We start from the raw sequence: 21,398 nt of genomic DNA, 5'->3' as shown, positions 1-21,398 counted from the left end.
GCTGTCGGCAAGGGACGGGGCGCGGCCGTGCGCAGGAGAGGCCGATCGGGGCTGAGGGGAGCGGCCATGCTGAGCGGGCGGGGCCGGCGCGCCGGGTGACGCGCGGGGCGGGCGGGGCGCGGTCGGCGGCGGAAGATGGCGCGGTGCGGGTGCGGGGCCGGGCTGTGCTGCTGCTGCTGCGGCGAGCGGGAGAGCCGCACCCCCGAGGAGCTGGTACGGCCGCCGTCCCACCCCGCCCTGCCCTGCCCCAGCTGCTCCCTGATCCCCCTCCAGACTCGTGCGTGCTGGCGGAGCCCCATCACCCCCGGTCTCGGCCCGGCCCCGCCCGGCTTGGGCAGCGCCTGGGGGTGGGCGGGCGGGGAGCGGTGCTGGAGTGCGGGCCCCGCGCCTCCCGGCCCGGTGTCGCCAGCTCAGGGTGCTGCTCCTGGCCCAGTCCCTGATCCGATGCCCGTCCCGGTGGCACAGCCCGTTCCCGCCCGTTCAGCTGCCGGGCCTGGTGCTTCCCCGCCAGTGCCGGAGCCCCGCGCTGTCCCTAGCCCGCATTCTTTGTCTGGCCTCGCATCCCAGCGCTTGGAGCCGCTGCCCCTCGCAGCCCTAAGGGGGAGTGGTCCTGGCAGAGGCTCTCTCTGACTCTAGCCCTGCAGAGTGCTCTCTGCAAAATTGTTGTCCTGTGCTCCCCTGTACCCCGTTGCTGTGAATGAAACGGGATGTGGGTTAGAACTTTACTCCCGGGAGCCCCTATATAGAAATAATGTGTGTTTGGCTGAGGGACAAGCTGTAAGGTAAGACCCTTTAGCGTTACCACAAAGTAAGTGGTGGTTTGGTAATCCACACTCTCAATTTATAAGCAACAATGGTATAGGGCTCCTGCAATTTTGGCTTTGCTACCAGTGTTCATGAACAGCTGTAGATGCATTCATTCCCTTCATGGTTTTCCTTTCCTGCATTTGTTTTGCAGACGATCCTAGGAGAAACTCATGAAGAGGAGGATGAGATCCTTCCACGCAAAGACTATGAGGTGGGGAATTAATTAATCTGATATTAATGTGATAAGAACTGCAGACAGGTTTTGATCTGTTTGAGTTTGTAATGGGGTAGATGCTCAGTATGGATCATTTGGTTGCATTCGCATCAGCAGAAATACTGAGAGTTCTGTGCTTGCAAAGAACTGTTCCTCATCTTTGTGTGTTTCTGGGATAAAGCTCTGTGAGTAGGTTGAATGTTTGCTCTCAAGTCAGACTCTTGTTGAGAAAATTCATTTTCAGAGCCTGGTGCGTTTTCCCACTTCTTCAGTGTGAGATTTATAGGCTCTGGTGGCCTTGTTTTCTGGTGACTATAGAAAGTATCTGTAGATACATGGTCACAGTTGCCCTTCTGCTATCTGTGTTGTCATGCTGGCTCACAGCAGATCTTCCCATAGATTCTGCTGCTTACAGGAGGTCTTTGCTTTTTGCATCACTGTCTGGTGGCCCTGAAGTATTTAGAACAGCTGCTGTCAGTATGGGTGTCACCAGCCCAGCCTGTTACAGCCTGGCCTGAAAAGGTGAAGATGTGGATAGAACTAGTGGAGTTTTGTGAGTGTGAGTGGGAAACTATTGCTGTTAACTCCTTGCTGTGATAAACTGAAGAATTGATATGGTTCATCTGCACAGGAGTTCCTAGCTAGTATTCCTGTTCCAGTGAGAGGGTGAATATAAAGATCCAGTGTTATCTCCTGCACTGTCAAAGTGGAGACATAAAGAAGTCAAAAACTGTACAATGTGACTTCTCTAATATAAAGATGTATAAATCAGCTGTGCTTCTGTTTGTTTCACTGTCTCTCTCAGCTTGAGCAGTGAAATTGTTCTTTCACTTTGTGATTTTCAGGGTCTGACTGATCTAAATATTTAAATTAAGTTGTTTCTAGGAGTATTTTCTCCTACTGTTGTTTGCAGATTCTACTGTGGGGGTAGCAATGACTTCTGTAGTCTTTAATAAGGTCTTCTAGACATAATTTTTTTCATAACCTGTTGCAGCTGATTTTCCTAAATTGACCTTTTTAAATTTCAGAGCTTGGATTATGATCGCTGTATCAATGACCCGTACTTGGAAATTCTGGAAAGCATGGACAACAAGGTAGGACCTTGTTCTTTTATAAGCTAAAAGTGTGGAAATTGTCCAGAGCAACTGTGGATTGGAAGTGTTCAAAACCTTTTTGTGTGTGGCTTTGACCAGCCTGGAAGGAGAAGGTGTGCCTGTCCATGGCAGGGGGGTGGAATGAGATGAGCTTTAAAGTCCCTTCCAACCCAGATCAGCAGGAAATTTTATGGATTTTTTCTTTATTTATGACTGAAATTCTACATGTTTTCCTGGTTTCTCTATTATAAAAAATAAAATAGTGGAGATTGTAGCTGCCAGCATCTCTTGTGATCCTCAGGTTTAAAGTGAGCAAGATGTTGAGTCTTTCAGTTTCCTATTTTCAATTCGCTGTTGTCACAACACAATCTTCTGTTCATTTATTCCTCTGGCTGTTGAGCTGTGGAGCCTAAACCCACCTTCTAGAAAATCCCTGTTTCTGTGTTGCTTTTATTTTACTTATTTTTTCATCCTCTTTCCAAACAGAAAGCCCAGAGATACGAAGCAGTGAAGTGGGTGCTGGTGTTTGCTATTGGAGTCTGTACAGGACTGGTAAGGATCCTGCTGTTTGGGGAATTAGGAAATCTTTCTAAGCAGGAATCATTTAGAAGCCAATGGCTAAAGAGTAAAGTTAAGAGGAAGCATTTTCTTTCATGGTGATTAGAATTTAGTAGATGGAGTTGTCTTTTGGAAATTGTAGCATGTTGTTATAGACTATTTTTTTTTCTTTCAGAACTTGCTGGGTTTTCTTTGTAAAGTAGTCTGGCAAATCCTTTAATTCTGCATGCAGGAAAACTTTTCCAAAGCAAACAACTTAGTAAAAAAGGATGACAGTTTTTGGCTGAACTGTGATAATCAGCTCAGCTGACTGTATACCTCAATTAAATATCAGTTTTCTTCTGTAGCCTTAAGTATGTTGAGGGTGTTAAAAATGGTGCCAGATTAGTACTTTAATGGGAAATAATCAGATGCAGAAGTGAATAATTTCAGGAATAATTCTAGGATGGCTCTGTCCCAGTGAGAAAGAGGGAAGAAATCTGAGTTTTCAAAGCTGCTTTACTCTGAATGATGCTTTTGTCTTCTTCATTTTCTCTTCTCCCCTGTGTACATATTTCTGGTAGGACTAACTAGAGGGTGGTCTTAATTTGTATGTAGAAATAACTGATGGAAATTCTGTCTTCTTTTTCCCAGGTGGGCCTCTTTGTAGATTTCTTCGTGAGACTCTTTACCCAGCTCAAGTTTCAGGTGGTACAAAGCTGTATCTTTTACCTTGGGCCTTGCTAGACTCAAGTGACCTTTTCCTTTCTGTTCCCATTTGCTCAGAACAGCTGACTTTCACAATTTTGCCATTGGGCATGTTGTTCATAATTAAGCAAGTTTTCAACTTGCTTATGTAATTCAGCCCTTGAAACCAAGAAATGTTTCCAGTGTCGGGTACATAAGCAGAGGCAGAAAGAATGAGTGGTTTCCCTTCTTCCTAATTCAGTGTTGAGCTTTGAAAAGGAAGCCTGACTTCCTGACAGGATTAGGCTGGATTAGGAAGCACAGGCTTGGTTTTTGAGGCCAGTGGGAGGCTCAGGTATTACCAAGTGGTTGTGTGTTGGTGTGGGGAATGTTGTTTTCCTTGACCATCCCTGCAGCGGTGGAGGAGTGCACTGAGAAAGGCTGCCTTGCCCTGTCCCTGTTGGAGCTGCTGGGGTTCAACCTGACCTTTGTTTTCCTTGCCAGTCTTCTGGTCCTGATCCAAGTAAGCCTTTGGTCCATTGCTGCTCCTTACACAACCTTCCTTTCCTCTCACACATGTCCTTGAGATGAAATATCCTTGCTAGAAACACTTTCTGCCCCAAAGCATCAAATTACCTTCACAGTTCTATTTGATTTAGCTAAGCAGGGTCTCTTGGTTCCTTGCTCTCTGATGAGAAGTTGGTCAGGTATGAAATCAGTGCACCATAGTGCCAGTGTTTCTTTTCTGCAGCCTGTAGCAGCTGGGTCAGGAATTCCTGAAATTAAGTGCTACCTCAATGGAGTGAAGGTTCCCGGGGTTGTGCGCCTGCGGACCGTGGTGTGCAAAGCTGCAGGAGTGCTCTTCAGCGTGGCAGGAGGTGAGGAGGGCTCTGCTGTGCTGTTCTTGTTGGGTGAAGGAGTCACTGAAGGGGAAAAAAATGTTTTCTCTGCTTATATAGGGCACAGAAGGCCCTGCCTTTCCAGTAAAATCATTCTGGTGATTTGGAGCAGAGTCATGAGCCCTGAGTGCATTTAGAGAGTAGAGAATAAACAGAAGCATCAGGACTATCAGGGAAACAGGTGATTTTCTGATGGGCTAATGACATGTGACTCTTGGGGCAGAATCCAAGAAAAAAGACCTGAGAATGTTCCAGGAGCAGCCTGAGGGCAGAAGAGCAGAATAACCTGGAGAGTTCAGAGTCCTTGTACAGTTGTTTTTCAGTTATTTCACCCACTTAGAGTGCAGAATCTGCAAGTCTTTGCAAACATTTGGGGTTGTTGAGTGAGCAGGAGGTCAGCACCTCCCTGTGAGGAGCTGCAGGCTTGGCACAGAGAGATGTTCCATGGCATGGGAGTGCTGAGCTGATCTTTTCTGGCTTTCTCAGCAAGGGAGGGTGGCAGTGGGGAAAGTGCATTCCCTCAATAAACTCTGTTTTTCCAGGTCTTTTTGTCGGGAAGGAGGGGCCCATGATTCACAGTGGTGCTGTTGTGGGTGCAGGCTTGCCACAGGTTAGTGCTGGCCTGAGCCACGCTCCTGGTCACGCCCCTGTTGTGTAAGAGTAAGTTCCCATCTCCTGTGTTTCTAAATCTTTACTTTGTTTGTAGTTCCAGAGCATCTCTTTGAGGAAGATCCAGTTTAACTTTCCCTATTTCTGCAGTGACAGGTACTGTACCCAGGATGTGGAGGAGGGGAGAGGAGGATGAGTGAGCAGACTTCCTTGGGAGAAGGGTGGTGGGCTGGGGTGAACCAGTCAGTTGTTTTATCAGTTTCTTTCTAGAGTCCTGCATTTTCATTCTGCAGCAAGACAACACCAGGGTGTCACTCTTCCAAGCTGCTCTGGTCATCCTGTTCATAGATGTTCTCTTGTGCTTCTCAGCAGATCTCTACCCATTTCAAACCTTTAATGTGGGTGGTTGAAAGCTCACCCCTTATGATTAGGATATACTACAGAGAAGGCTACTTCTGAGTGTGAACAAGTTCTTGCCCTTTTGTTTCTGTAATTGTTTCAAGTGATGCTGGAGTCCATAGTTTGGGATGATTCCTCACATACTGGGCAGTTGTGCAGCACCAGAATTCTGCTCTGTGTTTGTGCTCTACAGAAAGAACACAATGCTGCAATTTAATGAATAAATGGTGGTGTCTGCCATGGCCAGCTTTGTTCTCAACTCTCATCTTGAATCCCTGGGATATTCCATAAATGGGGATGATCCCTTACTTTGCAGAACCTAAGCATCTCCAGAGCTCTAATTTGCTAAACTGAGGTTGTTTTTCTCTTCATTTCAGGGATAAAAGGGATTTTGTATCTGCTGGAGCAGCTGCAGGGGTTGCAGCTGCCTTTGGAGCCCCAATTGGAGGCACTCTTTTTAGTTTGGAAGAAGGTTCCTCCTTCTGGAACCAGGGACTTACATGGAAAGTGGTGAGTGGTGATTCTGACTCTTTGTGTGTGCCTTGAGAAGAGGGCTGCCCTTGGTAGGGCTTGTCCATGAGGGCATTCTGATTATCCTGCCTCTTCCTGAGCTGCCTTGGCAGGAGGAAGGTTGCCTGTTCTGTCAGTGTTCCAGAACTACTGCAGATCAGGGGCAGAGATGAGCCCTGATACCTGATTTGGTATTATCTGGAACTGTGGGACAGCTTTAGGCAGCAGGTTTAGTGTACCTGGCAGAGTGGGCTTTTGTGCCTGGGCTCTCTGCAGTCTGATCCCTTCCACAGTCAGTTCCTTGGCCCAGGCATGGGTCTCAAGGAAGAGCTGACTGTGCCAATCTTAATTTTGGGAACCTTTGCTTCCCCTTCTTTTTTTTTTTTTTTTTTGTTCCACAGCTTTTCTGTTCCATGGCTGCCACTTTCACCTTGAATTTTTTCCGCTCTGGGATTCAGTTTGGAAGCTGGGGGTCTTTCCAGCTCCCTGGGCTGTTGAACTTCGGGGAGTTTAAGGTGAGATTTACTCTTATTTCCCCACTCTTCAGTCTCTTGTTAGTCCTGTGCTTCTGTCTGTTAGTTTGGAGGTTTCTTTTGACACATAATTGTATTTCAGTGGAAGGCACTTTATATTTACCTGCAACACATTGATATCCTCAGAATTGTTGCCTTTTGATTTTAGCTACTCAAAATCTCTAGGTGTGGAGACAGAAGTGTTGGTAGGAAATTGCAGCAATTACTGTAATCCTTTTTTTGTACACTTTTCTGCACAGTGCTCTGAGTCTGATAAGAAATGCCACCTCTGGACAGCTGTGGACCTGGGCTTCTTCATTCTGATGGGGATTGTAGGAGGCCTTCTTGGAGCCACCTTTAACTGCCTGAACAAGAGGCTTGCCAAGTACCGCATGCGCAATGTGCACCCCAAGCCAAAGCTGGTCAGGTGTGTGTGCCCTCTCCAGTTTGTGCAGGCATCTCTGCTCCCAGAGCAAAAGAATCAGTCTAGAAGACCCTTTGAGTAAGATTGGAGCAAATCTCAGCCTGGTTGTTTTAAAAATCACTAAATGAATCCTCCATAGAACTTAAAAGTGAACACCAGAAACAAATGTTACAGTCCCTGTAATTTTTTGATGACTTTGGTGGTACAGAGAGAATTGCAATCCTTCTTATAAGAGCAGTGGAGGGAGCTCTTTATCATAAAGGCTGAACAAACCAGAGCTTTGTCTCCATGCAGGATTTTTTTGTGTCCTTGTCCAAACTGATGTGGATGAAATAGCTGATCTCACTCTTTAAAATCATATTGATTAATTAAATTCACAATATGTGTGTTGTTTAGAGAGGGAACTTCTGTGTTATTCTGAAAGCAGGTGCTTGTTTGCTCTGGACAGCTCCTAAACACAAAGCCCAGGTTTAAAGAGAAAAACAAGCGTATTTCAGCAGTTAGAAAAGAGATTGAGAGACTGTGCATCATTCTGCCCAGTCCTATCTACCCTTTTACCCTGTAAGGATGTACAGAACATTGATTCCATGTGAACAGCCCCATTACTGAACCCTGGGGCTTTTCATGTGTGACTGCTGTGTGTTCTCTGAGTAGAAATAGTTCCTTTTTGGGGCAACCAGTTAAAAAGGGGAGCTAAGGCAGTCCTTGAGAACCAAGTCAAAATTCAACTTGATTTGCAGCGTCCCTTGTTCTGATGCTAAGCTGTGGTGACTGTTGCTTCTTGCAGCTTTATCAAATCATCTGCAGAACTGGGACTGGGTTACAGTGCTGAGTGTGGCTTCAGTGCATGGTTTCTGTTGTGTCTTTCAGAGTCTTGGAGAGCTTGCTTGTGTCATTGACCACCACTGTCATGGTCTTTGTGGCCTCCATGGTTCTGGGGGAATGCCGGCAGATATCTTCCAGCAGGCACGGTGGCAATGACACCCTGAGCCTGCAGGTGAGGGGTTCTTCTGTGAATATTATATTCCCTGTCATGTTGTTCACCCTGCAGAGAAGCACAGGCATGCAGTGAGCTTTTGACAGCCTGCAGTGCATAACAGAGCTGCAGTGAGAGCCCATGGAGGGTTGCAGGAGCTGTGGGTAATAATGAAACCTGCATTGTGCTTTTGTACAAACAACTCAGGCTCTGAGTCAAGGAGCACATTGATTTGTAGGCCCCATTTCTGCTGTTGATGTTTGGTCTGTCTTCCCAAAGCATGGCTGTCCTGGGCTAACAGTAACAGAAGTGTTATTTCCATTCTCCCCAAAGGCTAATGTATGAGACAGTGAATTTTAACCCTTTGTGTCTTTTGTGTTCTGCATTAGGATATATCAGAGGATGTCAATTCAAGCATCAAAACATTTTTTTGCCCAAATGAAACCTACAATGACATGGCCACGCTCTTCTTCAACCCTCAGGAGTCAGCTATCCTGCAGCTCTTCCACCAGGATGGTAAGTGGTTACTCATCCCACACTTAAGCTTCAGTTTCATCTTAGCTGGAACAGCACCACAAGGCTAGCAGCACCTTCAGGCCTTCATGGCTCTGGAGGCCTGCTAGTAAAACTGGTGAAAGTCTCTTTGATGGGAAGAAAAACCTGTTTTTCCTCTCTTTTCACTTACTCATTGTCTGCACGTGTGTTTGGACTGGGAGACTCAGTAGCTGTTGTGAGATGAGCCTGCTGTGAGCTGAGGGGTGGATGGTGCAAGGCTCTGTCTTGGACAGACATGTGCCCCTTTCTTTAGTCATGATTCTTCTTGTGTTGCAGGTACTTTCAGCCCAGTCACCCTATCCCTGTTCTTCCTTCTCTATTTCTTACTCTCCTGCTGGACATATGGGATCTCTGTGCCCAGTGGTCTGTTTGTGCCATCACTGCTTTGTGGGGCTGCCTTCGGACGCCTGGTCGCCAACCTCCTCAAAAGGTGCATCAAGTGTGCGTGTGAGGGACATGCTGCAGGTGCACCATGAGCTCTCAGGCAGGTTTTTCTAATCTGAGGGCTCTGTGCTTTGCTCTAGTTACATTGGTCTGGATCACATCTACTCAGGAACCTTTGCACTGATTGGGGCAGCAGCATTCCTGGGAGGAGTGGTGCGCATGACCATCAGCCTGACTGTCATCCTCATTGAGTCCACCAATGAGATCACCTATGGGCTCCCCATAATGATCACCCTCATGGTGAGTGCAGCACCAGTAGCTCTGGCTTTTTGCAGAATGCTTGAACATGTGCTGGCCGTGAATCTTTGTTACTTTCAGGGCTGTCATAAGCCAAGGGGTGTCGCCCTTGGAACAGTGACTCAGTAGACCTCGTGTTTGCCATGCAGGTAGCCAAGTGGACAGGAGACTTTTTCAACAAAGGCATCTATGACATCCATGTGAACTTGAGAGGAGTGCCTCTTCTGGAGTGGGAAACCGGGATGGAAATGGATAAGTAAGGCTGCTCCTCTTGGCCAGGCTGTGGGTTACAGTTTGTGGTGGGAATTCTTGTTTAGAAATGCGTTAATGCAGGGGGGTGATGCTTCATCTTCAACCAACCTGGTTGCTCTGAGGAGCTGCTGTGAAAGGAGTTGTGCACCAGACCAGCAGCAGGAAAGAGATGCTGAAGCCCTTTCTGAGGGGGTGGATGGATGGATGGAAATCTGCAGGGTGGGTTTGGGAAGTTCAGCAAATGCTTTGTGAAAACATTCCATTGGACTTCTTGTGGAACGTCATCCTCTTCCCACCTGTTGTGTCTTCCCAGTAGTGTTTAAAAACTTTATTTGTAAGTTAGAACATTCTACCTTTCCTTTCATTGATACAATGTTATGTTATAAAAAAAATAATTAAAAAATCAGGTGTACAATCACTGCTGATACCACAGTGAAGGTGAGCGCACAGGTAAAAGGAGCCAGCAGAATTTAACTGCAGCAGACTCCTTCAGGATCTTGTTTAGGGACTGGTTTGTTCATCACCAGCCTTTTGTCACTGATGTGATTCATGCAGCAATCTTGGATTTCTGTTTGCTCAGGCTACAAGCCAGTGACATCATGGAGCCCAACCTGACGTACGTGTACCCCCACACCCGGATCCAGTCCCTTGTCAGCATCCTGCGCACCACTGTCCACCACGCCTTCCCTGTGGTGACAGAGAACAGGGGCAACGAGAGGGAGTTCATGAAGGGAAATCAGCTGATCAGTAACAACATCAAATTCAAGGTAAAAAAGGGTTGTTTGTTTGATATGTTGAAGAGAGCTTTGTTTTGCATTCAGAATGGCCTTGCTTTAGCTATTTAAGCTTGTGGGCAGAATTTGGGTCAGAGATAAACACCTACTGCAATAGAAAATTTTTAAGAACTCCATTCTATTGTCGGGGTTATGGTGGAGACAAAAGAGTGGGCTGCATTCCCAGAGGGAAAAATTAAGAAGAAAAACTAATCTGTTTAGCATAGACATGGAAACATTTGGATTTATTACTGAATTGCACAGTCCTATTCTTGCAAGTCCTGCAGCAGCAGCGGCTAATGAACATGTCATGTGGTGGCACAACTCTATGATTAGTAGTTCATAGTCACTCTTGGATAACTGTTGACTTGCTTAGTGAGTGTCTGAAAATTGTTTGTTGTATGCAGAAATCCAGCATCCTCACCCGGGCTGGAGAGCAGCGCAAGCGGAGCCAGTCCATGAAGTCGTACCCTTCGAGTGAGCTGCGTAACATGTGCGACGAGCACATAGCAACAGAGGAGCCTCCTGAAAAAGAGGATCTGCTGCAACAGATGCTGGAGAGAAGGTGAGGTCCTGGTAGGCACAAATGTACAGAAGCAGGGTTTTTCCATATGTTGAGGTGTGTTGTAAAGAATGTTTCATATGTCAGTGGAAACAGTGCTGGTATCCATGTTTTAAAGTGATTTGTCAGGTGTGAGGAGCCAATGCTGTGTCTCACACCTGTGACCAAGTCCCAAGCAAGTGGGTTATGTCCAGCTTTTCACATTTACTTCAAACACTTATACAGACATATTTCCTTGAGAGGATGAAGTACCTGGAAGGATTTCTGTAGAAATCAATGTCCTCTTATCTGCAAAAATGTGAGAGCTCTGGAAAGCTCCCTTATCCCAGCTAATGACCTGGTGCCATGATACTGATCCCACCTTTCTGGTAACTGGGCTGAGTCACCAGGCTTGTGTTTCTGTTACTCCCAAGTAGAAACCCAGTCTAGTGAATAATTTTCTACATAAGAGATTGTGACTTTCATGAATGGCATCCTGACCCAAATATTTTGCCAGATGCTTCAGCTTTTATTAGAATCTGAGTAATTTGGAACTGAAAATTGCTTTAATAGCAAATCATGTGAAATTGAGTTAGGAGACTGTCCCACATAATGGCTCTTGACCTCTCTCCCCTCTATTTTTTTTTTTATTGTGAAGTCTTGCTTGTCCCTAGCAAGAGTCCCTGAAATATTCAGGGGAAGGTTGCAAAGAGCTGAAACAGCTGCTCTTTTGGGGTATGTGAACCTTGTAACACATGGTGTTAAATCCATCACAGATACACTCCTTACCCCAATCTGTACCCTGACCAGTCTCCCAGTGAGGAGTGGACCATGGAGGAACGCTTCAGACCCCTGACCTTCCATGGCTTGATCCTGCGCTCACAGCTGGTCACCCTCCTTGACAGGGGGGTTTGCTACTCTGAGAGCCAGTCGGTGAGTCCTCCTCTTCAGAAAGGGCAGCAGACACATCCCTGCCTTCTCAGGAGGCTGGGAACAATCTTCATGGGCTGCCAAGAAGAATATATCTATTTTTACACTTTAAGGAAGGCATGTGTGTTTTTTAAGTTGCAGATGGGTAATGTGAATTCTCCCTTGCACTCTTAAAGGAAGTTGAAAATATCTCCAGGAAAAGGATAGCCACTGTTAAAAAAATTCATCCAACAGACCTGTTTGTTGCATAAAGCTATGGAGAATATATGATATGAATATAAGACATAAAGATATGCAGAACTGGAGAACAGAGGGCAGATATTAAATGCAAATAGAGCATCCAGCAGTATATACTTTGTATTTTACTGCTGTGTGTTGAGGTCCTAGCAGAAAAATGTCAGCTGTGTCACTGAGATCAGGCCCAGCTCCCACAAGGCTGGTTTCCTGCTGTCCTTCAGTGTCAGGTGTAGATTTGTCAGAGGCTGGGGAGCTGGTTTGTCTCAGCTGAAGGCCTGCATAGGTTTGGGTAACAGCACCTCTGCAGAAGGTGGGTGTGGGAGGAGAAGGAGATCTGGGGGAGCAATTAGGAGGCATGGTTTGCTGTGCTTGCAGCCCCTGTGTTGTCTGGAATGGTGACACAGGGGCTCAGTGGGGTTTGTTTTGATTGCAGAGTGCAAGTCAGCCTCGTCTGTCCCACGCAGAGATGTTGGAGGATTATCCCCACTACCCAGATATCCATGATCTGGACCTCACATTGCTGAACCCTCGTATGATAGTGGTAAGATATGCACTGCAGTGTGACAGTCCCTCCTCAGATGTATATTTACAACTGTCCAAAGCCTTTAAAAAACACTGAGGGCATGTTTTAATATATTCTTTGGCACAGTGACCAACATCCTGTGCTCCTCAAGCACTCAGCCTTCTCTGCATGTGGAAACCCCCTGCTATGAGGTACCAGTGTCCACTGGTGCTTTACTTCTAGAATAAGGTGTTGCCTGTCCAGTTAAACTCAACAAACCAAAATATTGTCATATTTGTGCAGAAATAGAAGATGACCACAGTCAAATACTCTGACCAGGCATCAGTGCCATGCAGGACTTGTAGGGGTTGCATGTTAGTGATTCCCAGAGACATTGATAATGCATCTTGTAAATAACATGATTGCTTTTCTTTCTTAGGATGTCACCCCATACATGAACCCATCACCCTTTACTGTCTCTCCAAATACTCATGTGTCACAAGTCTTCAACCTGTTCAGGACAATGGGACTCAGGCATTTACCAGTTGTGAATGCAGTTGGAGAGGTGAGTCCTTGGCTTGGCTTAGCTGAGCAAGGAGGCCACAGTGTTTGTGCAACATTTTCCATCTTTGGGGTAATAAAGATCTCTTTTAACATCAAACAGAAATGCTTTAAAGAGATCAGAATAGGATTTTTTCAGGGCCATGAATGCTTGATTGCTGTGACTTTGTTGGCATCTTTTGTGTCCTGCTTGTTTCCCCTTTACCTGCAAAGAGCAGGATGTGCATCTCTCCTGTCTCAGGTGTGCAGCTGTAGAAGCTGTCCCATTTTTCTATCTGTTGAGAGGCCCTGAGCTCATTAGAGGCCACTAATTTGCCTTTCCTTTCACACCTTTAAGGCTAAGAGCAAAATTTCCTTTATGTTGGGGCAAGAGGTTTTTCTGTAGGAAGGGAGTTGTATTCTATTTCTGCTCACAGAAGCAGCAAAGCAAAGGAGTGTTTAAATGGTCTGTGCTTGACTCACTGTCCCTTTGCCATCTACAATGCTCAGAAACAGTCAGTAGATGTCAGCAGCCTCCTGTAACCACTGTGAGAAGCTGTTTCCCCTAAGCTGACCTGGTCTGTGAGAGGCAGCACTGCTTTTTGTACCTCAGGGTTCCCACAGTGACTCTGCAGGGCCTGTGAGTTGCAAAGGAGATGTTAGCTTATTCCATTTTAGTACAAGATGCTTGTGGTACTAGAGAGCAGCCTAGTTCTGAACTCTTTCCATGTGTAAAATCAGAGAGGGATTTTACCAGCTGAGATGTGTGGTTTGGCTTTATCCACAGCAGGCTGGGAGAGGGTCCCTCTTGTCACCTGCCAGTGTGCCTTAGCTAATCTTCAACACTTCTCTGTTTTGGTCTTTAGAGCTTCCTTGAATGTACCTGACAGGAGCTATCTGAGGTCATGCCATGTGGAATACCAGAAATATCTTGAATGAAGCCCTAAAAGACACCTTTGTTATTTCCAATTGCAGTTTTTACTTCCCAGAGGATTTTACATCCTTGTGCTGTCTGACATGGAAAGGATTTCCCTTCCTAGGCACAGGGTCCTACTGCTGCCAGACACCACAGCAATGGTCAAGCTGTTTGTTTGGGTGTTGTTGTTTGGTTGTAAGTTGTTTGTTTGGGTACAGTTAAATCAGCATTCTTGCCTGAAGAGTAAGTGCTGGTAGAGGGAGGAATGTTGTTTCTGTGAATTTCAATTTGAATCCACTCTAACTCAGCATTGGTCAAGAACTGCTCTCAGGTTTCCTCTTTTTGAGGTGTTGAAAAGAATGATCACTTGTGAAAAATGCCAATCATTTGTTGTTAAAATTTTTGAAGTTTAATAGTAATAAAATGGTTATAAAAATAGTAAGACAATTAGAGTAATAATAATTTGGACAGTTTGAATTAGGACAATATGAGACAATAAATACAAAGAATTACGGATGTCCAGGTACCTCTTTCTGGGCAGCATGAGCCCGAAAAAGTACCCACGTTTACAGAGGATTAACCCTTAAAAGCAACAGCCTGTTGCATATTCATACACCTCATCCATGATGCATAATTCCATTCAAACACAGGATTCTGGGCAGTGTCAGCTTCTTCCTCTGAATCCTGACAGCGCCTTTGAGGCAGGAAGAAGTTCATTTCTCCTGATAATGGAGCAATAAATTCTCTTTCTCTGAAAGATTCAGGTGCCCTGTGGCTGCTATCTCAGTGCGAGTCCTTTCTTTAAAAAAAGTATCCTACGTAGCATAGTTTCTATTTTAACATTTTTTATAACCTAAAACTATATTTAACACACTACTTAAGAAAATTAATACAGTGTTACCCTCTAACACAACGCATATAACATTCATTTTAATATTTGCAAAAGGCCAATCATTAAATACATGCATTTTTCACACACTTTATTATGGATGTCTTTCAGTGGCACATCTCTGACACAAACTTGTATCTTTTCTTCTTCTTTCCTTCCTGTTTAAGGTTGTTGGGATAATCACTCGGCACAACCTGACGCACGAATTCCTGCAGGCCAGACTGAGGCAGCACTATCAGACCATTTGATGCCCCTGCCCCTCTGTCAGTGTGGTTCCTCCCTCTCCAAGCTGGCTCACATGCTCGCATCCTGCTTGGACCACACCAGGCCCAAGACCTCCCGTTTGGCTTCTCACGTGCATATCAAGCCTGGGGAACTGGAAGACATTTTGCTAGCCAGAGAACTCGAGGAGCTGCCTGAGCCCAGAGCTGTTGATTGGCCTCAGGCACTTGGTGTGACAACTCTTGATCCAGGTGTTTTCTTCCCCTGTCCCCCAGTTATCTCCTTCTGTCAGATGTCCTGACACCACTGTGTGTTCTGCCATTTTGTTTTGGGGTTTTCTGAAGAGTTGGAAAAAAGAACCATTTCCCTCCACTGTGTCCTGGGCAAAGAACTGCAGTGTCTTTCCCTTCCTCCTGTCTGACTCCCTTTTCTTCTTCCTCCCTTGTTCCTGCAACTGTTGCCTTATTTGTGTGAGAAGGGAGTTGCTGTCACCACTGAGCGGAGATACTGAAGGTTGCAGATATCAGATAGCTGCTCTCCAGGATGGTTCCTTGCAAAAGCAGTTTTAAAAAATCCAGCGTTTTGGAAATGCACCTGTCTTTGCAAGTGTTCCCCTTTGCCCATATTTTTTCACTCTGGCTTCATTTGTTCTTAATTTCTCTCCTTTTTTCATAGGGAAATGTTTCTGCTGTGATGTTTTTGACAGCAGATGACTTGAGAACAGCTCAGCAGATTTGAAGTTCAGAATGGTTACACTAGGTTTATAAATATTTAATACATTTGTGAACATCTCAGAGAAAGGAGATCTCTTCCCTGTTAGCTGTTGCTATTATCTCCCTGTAAGAGACTCTTCTAAGATGCTTGGTGGCACTCCACTTTGACATTTCTTGGGGTTTGTAGGCACTTTGTCCCTGCACTGCTCAAACAGTGAGAGCCTGGGCCACCTTTCCAGCTGGAGTCAGAGACCAGGGAACTCCACATCCTGAGAGCATTTCTCTCCATCTCCACATGGAGAAATGTTGCTTTGTGGAAGCAAATAGAGCTGATGGTCCCTGGGCTTGCTTGAATTATCTCTGTGTCATGAGAGGAGTTGCTGTAGTTCCAGGCTGCCATAAGGAGGGATGGTGGTGACTAAGGCAGGTGATAAGTGGGGCTGTCTGTGCTCTGTAAATGCTTGGGATAATGTTTGCAGCAATCTGTAAGGGTAAAATCAGCCCTCAGGAGCCAGTTGCAGCCAGTTGAGTGCTTTAGCAGGTACCATCCTGGCCAGCACCTGTATTGTTCCAGCAGGCACCTGCCCTGCTGGGTTCTGTGTGCAGATAACCCTCAGTGGGAAGCCAGTGCTGTGCCTCAGGGACTGCAGGGCTGATTGGCTTGATAAAGCACAGAGCATTCTCTCAGCCAAGAGACATGGGGAATGTATTCCAGAAAAGCTTCTACACAGCCTCTGAGCTCTGCAGTTAACCCTTTGCCTGCCATAAGGAGCTGCCTGGGTGGGAATTGGGACAGAAAGCAGACTTTGTTGATTTTCTGTATTTCCTTAGAGCATAGGAGTTGGCATCAGGTGCTACCCTTGATTTGTGAGTTCTTTCCCTGTAAGTAGAGTGAGGATGTTTGTTCTGTCTGGATAGGATCTGCAGGTGTTGTCTGAAATGCCTGTGTTCCCTGAGCCCTGCTCCTGCACTGAGCTGTCCCTGCAAACTTCCAGCACCCATTTGCACTCCCTGAAGCTGGGCTGTAGGTTTGAAATATGCTTTTGTTAGGCTACCTGATTTCATTCAAAGGATCTGGGTAATTAGGAATCACAGGAATCCTGGTTTTGTGGGATTTCAGATCACTTAGGTGGGATTGGCAATCCTGTACTGTTAGAACACCTGTCAAGAATGTCCTGTGTCTCTCCATGACAAATGTTGAGTGAATGTGTGTGGAAGGGAAGGTTCCTTCTCTTCCTGCACATGAAGGCTCCTTGGGTTGTTTGCCTTGAGCTGGTCCTGTTTTATTTCTGTACACAAATGGCAGGGTGTTTTTCTACAGGATGAATTTGTCATTGCTGCTGAGACAAGAGTTGGGCAATCCAGACAAATCAGGCTGGAGAATCTTATCAAGGTTTTTCTGGGCACCAGATGCTTCCCCATGACAAGGCATTTTCCTTCCATCTGTTGGCAGCACTGTCTGCTCTGCCTGGGCATCTTATTCAAATGTTTCAGCTGAAAAACCCCCTTTCCTTCTTTCAGTAAAGACATTTTCAGTGAGGGTGGTGGGTGACCCTGTCAGCTGCTTTAAAGGGAAATCTCAGTGTGCAATTACTGTTCTGTAGCCTGCAGAAAAGGAATGACAAGTTCACCTGACATTTGGAGATGCAGTATTTCCCTTCTGATGAGGACTGATGCCAAGGGGTTTGTGTTGAATCAGTCTTCTCACACTTCAGTTACTTCAATCCTTTCTTACAACACACTCACTGCTTCTACCCTGGCTGTAGTTGCTAAGTGATTTACTGAGGAACTTATTCTAACATAGGTGCCAGGAACATTTTAACAGAGCAACACTAAGGGAAAAATAACCCAGAACTGGGTGAGTTCTGATGGCAAGGTTAGGGGCTTAGTTCCTCCTTGCCTTGTGGCTTCCTGTGCAGTGTTAATTATGCAGTTTTGAATTATTAATTACTGTGAACCATTCCAATGGTATCAACTTACCTTTCCATTTGGTTTTTTTTTTGCACTGTTGTTTTTGTTATGAAATGATGTAAGCTAATTCCATGGTGTGTGTATATAAATTGTATTTTTTTTATAATTTGTATGAATATATTTTTATTTGAACAATGGCACTTGGGAAGTATTCATGTAGCTGTAACATGTCTGAGAGTAAAATGTTTGTGTGTCTCCTTCAGCACTTTCAAGGCCTTTTGATGTTTCTAGTATTGTTTTATTTTTGCCCTTTATGATAATAAAACCAGTAGAACATGGCAACATCCAAGAGCATGATTTGAGGTAGTTGAGTTGTTGGTATTTATGAGCTGTCTGGATTTAACAGTTTGTACAGAAGGTGCTTTTAGAGAGGAATGGCTGTGATCCATTAGCTTGTGACCACTGCAGTTCCACATTCTCACCACAGCTCTTTCAGAGGAGGGAATTTGATAAGGATAAATTGTGCACATTGTGCTGCTTTTCTTACCTGACAACTCACCTTCTTCCCAGTAAGTTAATGAAAGAGGTTAAAACTACACTGTGTCACTTACAGTTGGCTTCTCCAGGGTATGAAAAATCTTAGTTTCATCTTGAATATTTATTTAGTTTATGCCTATCTTTCCTGCTTTGTCCTGCTGTCTGCCTTACAGAAAAGAATTAGTGACAATTTTTGAGCTTTCATTTAATTTTGGTTTACAAGCCAAAAATGTAAGTAGAGTCTTTGAGCTCTGTGGAAATATCTGACCCAAACCTCCCTTCCTTTCCATGTTTCTGTGCATTGGGGGCTGAGTTGTACAGGATTCATGCAGTACAGGATATACAGATGTTGTACAGATGCAGTACAGGATGTACAGATGTTGTACAGATGCAGTACAGGATGTACAGATGTTGTACAGATGCAGTACAGGATATGCAGATGTTGTACAGATGCAGTACAGGATGTACAGATGTTGTACAGATGCTCACAGTGGCTCTCTGAGGCTCTCTAACACAGAATTGGCCAGCAGCTTGTCTGGCTCTGCCCCCTGGCTGTGCAATGCCAGGGAAAGCCTGAGATGGGCAAAACCCTCTTTTGGGAGGGAATGGCAGAAAATCTGATTTGAGGAGCTAAAAAAGTGCCACAGAGGGTTTAACTAAGGAAAATAGGAAGGATACCCTAGCAGGGGTGGGAAGGAGTCATCAGGAGAAAGGACTGGGGGAAATCTTCAGCTCTGTGCTGCCTTGGATTGTAAGTGCAGCAACACAGGAGGGAATGGGAGAGGTTTACAGACTCATTGAATCCAACCATGCATCCTTGGCCCTGTAATGACACACTGGGGCTCTAGCAGAAAAAAAAAATAGTGGTGTTCAGTGAGATTATTATTTTTTTTTTAATTTTTGCTTTGCTAGCAGGATACAAGCTGCCTCTTCAGTGTGTGTGCATTCCCAGTTGTGAGTCATGCACTGGGAGGAGCAGAGGATGGCTGCCTGGAGCCTTGGCTGTTGCAGGGCTGTGAGAGGAGAGTGAAGCTGCTCTTGTTGTCCAGGGTGCTGAAGGGACACACTCAGTCTGCTCTGCATCCACTGCTCAAATGCAGTGTCTGAAAGGGCTCACTGGGAGCTGGGATGAGACATCAGTGAGCTCCCCTGCTGCCTTGGATGTTGAGATAATGTCACTGTCATATTTTCTGAAAAATCCCTTCGCCAGGATTTCTTCTCCTGGGAAGCTGAGATGCCTCAGAAAAGAATGAAAATAATTATCAGATTGCTTCTCCCTGTTTTGCTGCTTTGGAATGTGGTCTAGATATTGTTTACCAACTGGTCAATGTTTGATTGGTTTCATGTGAATTGTTTTTATTTAATGACCAATCACCATCAACTCTGTCAGACTCTGAGGAGTCAGTCATGAGTTTTTCATTATCATTCTTGTTAAACCTTCTGTCTGTATCCTTCTCTTTCTTTAGTATAGTTTTAGTGTAGTATTCTTTTAATATAATATCATAAAATAATAAACCAGCCTTCTGAGAACATACAGTCAGATTCTCATCTCTCACCTCGTGCTGGAAACCCTCACAAACTCCACAAGATAACAGTTTCAAAGTGAGCAGGATGTCCCTTTCTCCAGGCTGTTTCCATTGCTGTATGGGCTGTGTATGGTTTAACACACATCTTACTGATACTTCAAGCATTTTAAAGCAGACTGGAATCCATATATACCAATTTCAGTAGAAAACAATACTGTGTTGAAAACTCATGACTAACAGCTAAGACATGACCACCTCGAGACCTTTGACTCCCCCAGCAGCTCTTTGATGCCCATACTAAGGAACATCTCTCTGTGATGACTGGATTAACACACCAGATTTATTTTTCTGGTTTTGTATTCCAATTCCCAGCATAGCAGGCCTGACTCTAGTTTCCTTCCCATCACAAACTTCACCTCCTCCTGAGAGGGATTGTGTTGGTTTTCTGAGAGAGCAGTCAGGTGATGGTAATAGAGGGGGAAAGTCTTACAAATCTTCCTTCCTTCCCACACAGAAGTGTGGGACACGCTTATCAAGCAGATGTCAATCAGCAAAGGCCCGTGGGGGCCAAGATTCAGGAGAAGTAAATCAGGCAAGCTGGTTGTGGCCAGACTGGGCTGTGAACTGGCACAGCTCCACGTCTCCCTGCAGCACTGGAGGGTGGGTGTGTGCCCTGTCCTTCACTTGTGATTTCTTGGAGGAGCCAAGCAGTGCTGACAGCTCCTCTGTCGCAGACATCTTTTCACTAAAAGTCCTTTCCTTAGGATTTTTTACTTCTGAGAAGCTGAGAGGCCTCAGGAACAAAATGTAAACAATGGTTATCTGCTGCTGTGGAATGCAACAGGTGCATCTGGGATTGGTCTCATGTGGATGTTTGGAATTAATGACCAGTCACAGTCAGCTGGCTCTCTCTCTGTCCGAGCCACAGACCTTTGTTGATTCATTCTTTTCTGTTCTTAGCTTAGCCAGCCTTCTGAGATGAACCTTTTCTTCTATTCTTTTAGTATAGTTTTAATGTAATATATATAATAAAATAATAAATCAAGCCTTCTGAAATATGGAGTCAGATCCTTGTCTCTTCCCTCATCCAAAGACCCCTGTGAACACGGTCACACACCTCTTGGCATTCCTGCCTGCCAACTTGGATTTCAGTGGGAGCATTTTGTTTAGTGGGAAGCTGGATAGGGATAGTGCAGTGTCTGAGGGGCAGAGAAACCATCAAATCTAATTTGCAAATATACTCAGTGCCAAGCAGAGCCCTATTCAAACAAGGCTCTTGCCTTGCAGAGTGCATGGAGCACACTAATGGAATTTCTGTGTTTCAGAGTCCAGAGGAAAGCAAGCTGGATTATGCATGGCCAATAATGGGTGCTGCCAAATGCTGTTCAGAAGTCAGAATGAAGTCTGCCAGGGCAGGAGGTGACAAATGTCATTAGAGCTGTGTGAAGGGTGTCAGCCTTGTCCTCCTCTGGTCCCGCTGGGATATTTCATTTACATGATAGCTGTTCACAAGGTTGCTCCCTGCTCTCTCTGATCACTCACAGCACCAGTGGCAGCTTTTTCCATCCTTGGGGATGATGTTTTTGCCTGTAGAGCTGAGCAGTGTTGAGTTTCTCCCATTCAGCTTTTCCCAGTGCAGCACTATTCTGCCCTGGCTGCAGGATTTCCCTGAGGGTGCTTTACAGCTCGGTAGTAGCAGTAAAAATCCAGTCAGAGATGCTTTTTTCCTCGATTGCTTACCCTCCATTAGGTTCTCCCAGACTGCAGGGTCTATTAACTCACTGTCTGCAAGCTCATACAGACTTGTTCCACCAGGAACTGGCTTGCTGCTAATACTGGACCCACCTGGCTTTAGGTCAGGAAGCATTGCCTCTTCTTGCCATTTTTAGCACATTCCACTGAACTAATCAGTGTTTTGTGCCTTGAGGGACTGACAGGGAGGGACAATTTACGGTGTCTGTGCAAGCTGTGCTTGACTGGGTAAAATTCAGTTCCAGCTGTTGTC

The 21,398-nt window shown here is 45.4% G+C and overlaps 1 protein-coding gene across 1 annotated transcript; it reads left to right on the top strand.

Annotated features, from left to right (window-relative positions):
• Positions 1–5: 5 nt before the first annotated feature.
• Positions 6–20,438, top strand: CLCN6 (chloride voltage-gated channel 6). Its single transcript, XM_064730376.1, has 23 exons — positions 6–213; positions 959–1,018; positions 2,050–2,115; positions 2,602–2,667; positions 3,307–3,373; positions 3,756–3,862; positions 4,091–4,217; positions 4,781–4,848; positions 4,945–5,003; positions 5,624–5,756; positions 6,158–6,271; positions 6,529–6,695; positions 7,563–7,689; positions 8,058–8,184; positions 8,500–8,653; positions 8,748–8,907; positions 9,054–9,160; positions 9,737–9,923; positions 10,337–10,494; positions 11,247–11,403; positions 12,071–12,178; positions 12,579–12,704; positions 14,652–20,438. The coding sequence occupies exons 1-23, from the start codon at positions 136–138 to the stop codon at positions 14,730–14,732; spliced, it is 2,604 nt and encodes an 867-aa protein (XP_064586446.1). The 5' UTR covers positions 6–135; the 3' UTR covers positions 14,733–20,438.
• Positions 20,439–21,398: the final 960 nt, after the last annotated feature.

This window comes from Zonotrichia leucophrys, chromosome 21 (genome assembly GCF_028769735.1).
Source record: "Zonotrichia leucophrys gambelii isolate GWCS_2022_RI chromosome 21, RI_Zleu_2.0, whole genome shotgun sequence".
Lineage (NCBI taxonomy): Eukaryota > Metazoa > Chordata > Aves > Passeriformes > Passerellidae > Zonotrichia > Zonotrichia leucophrys.
This window is presented reverse-complemented; position numbering and strand designations above follow the sequence as displayed.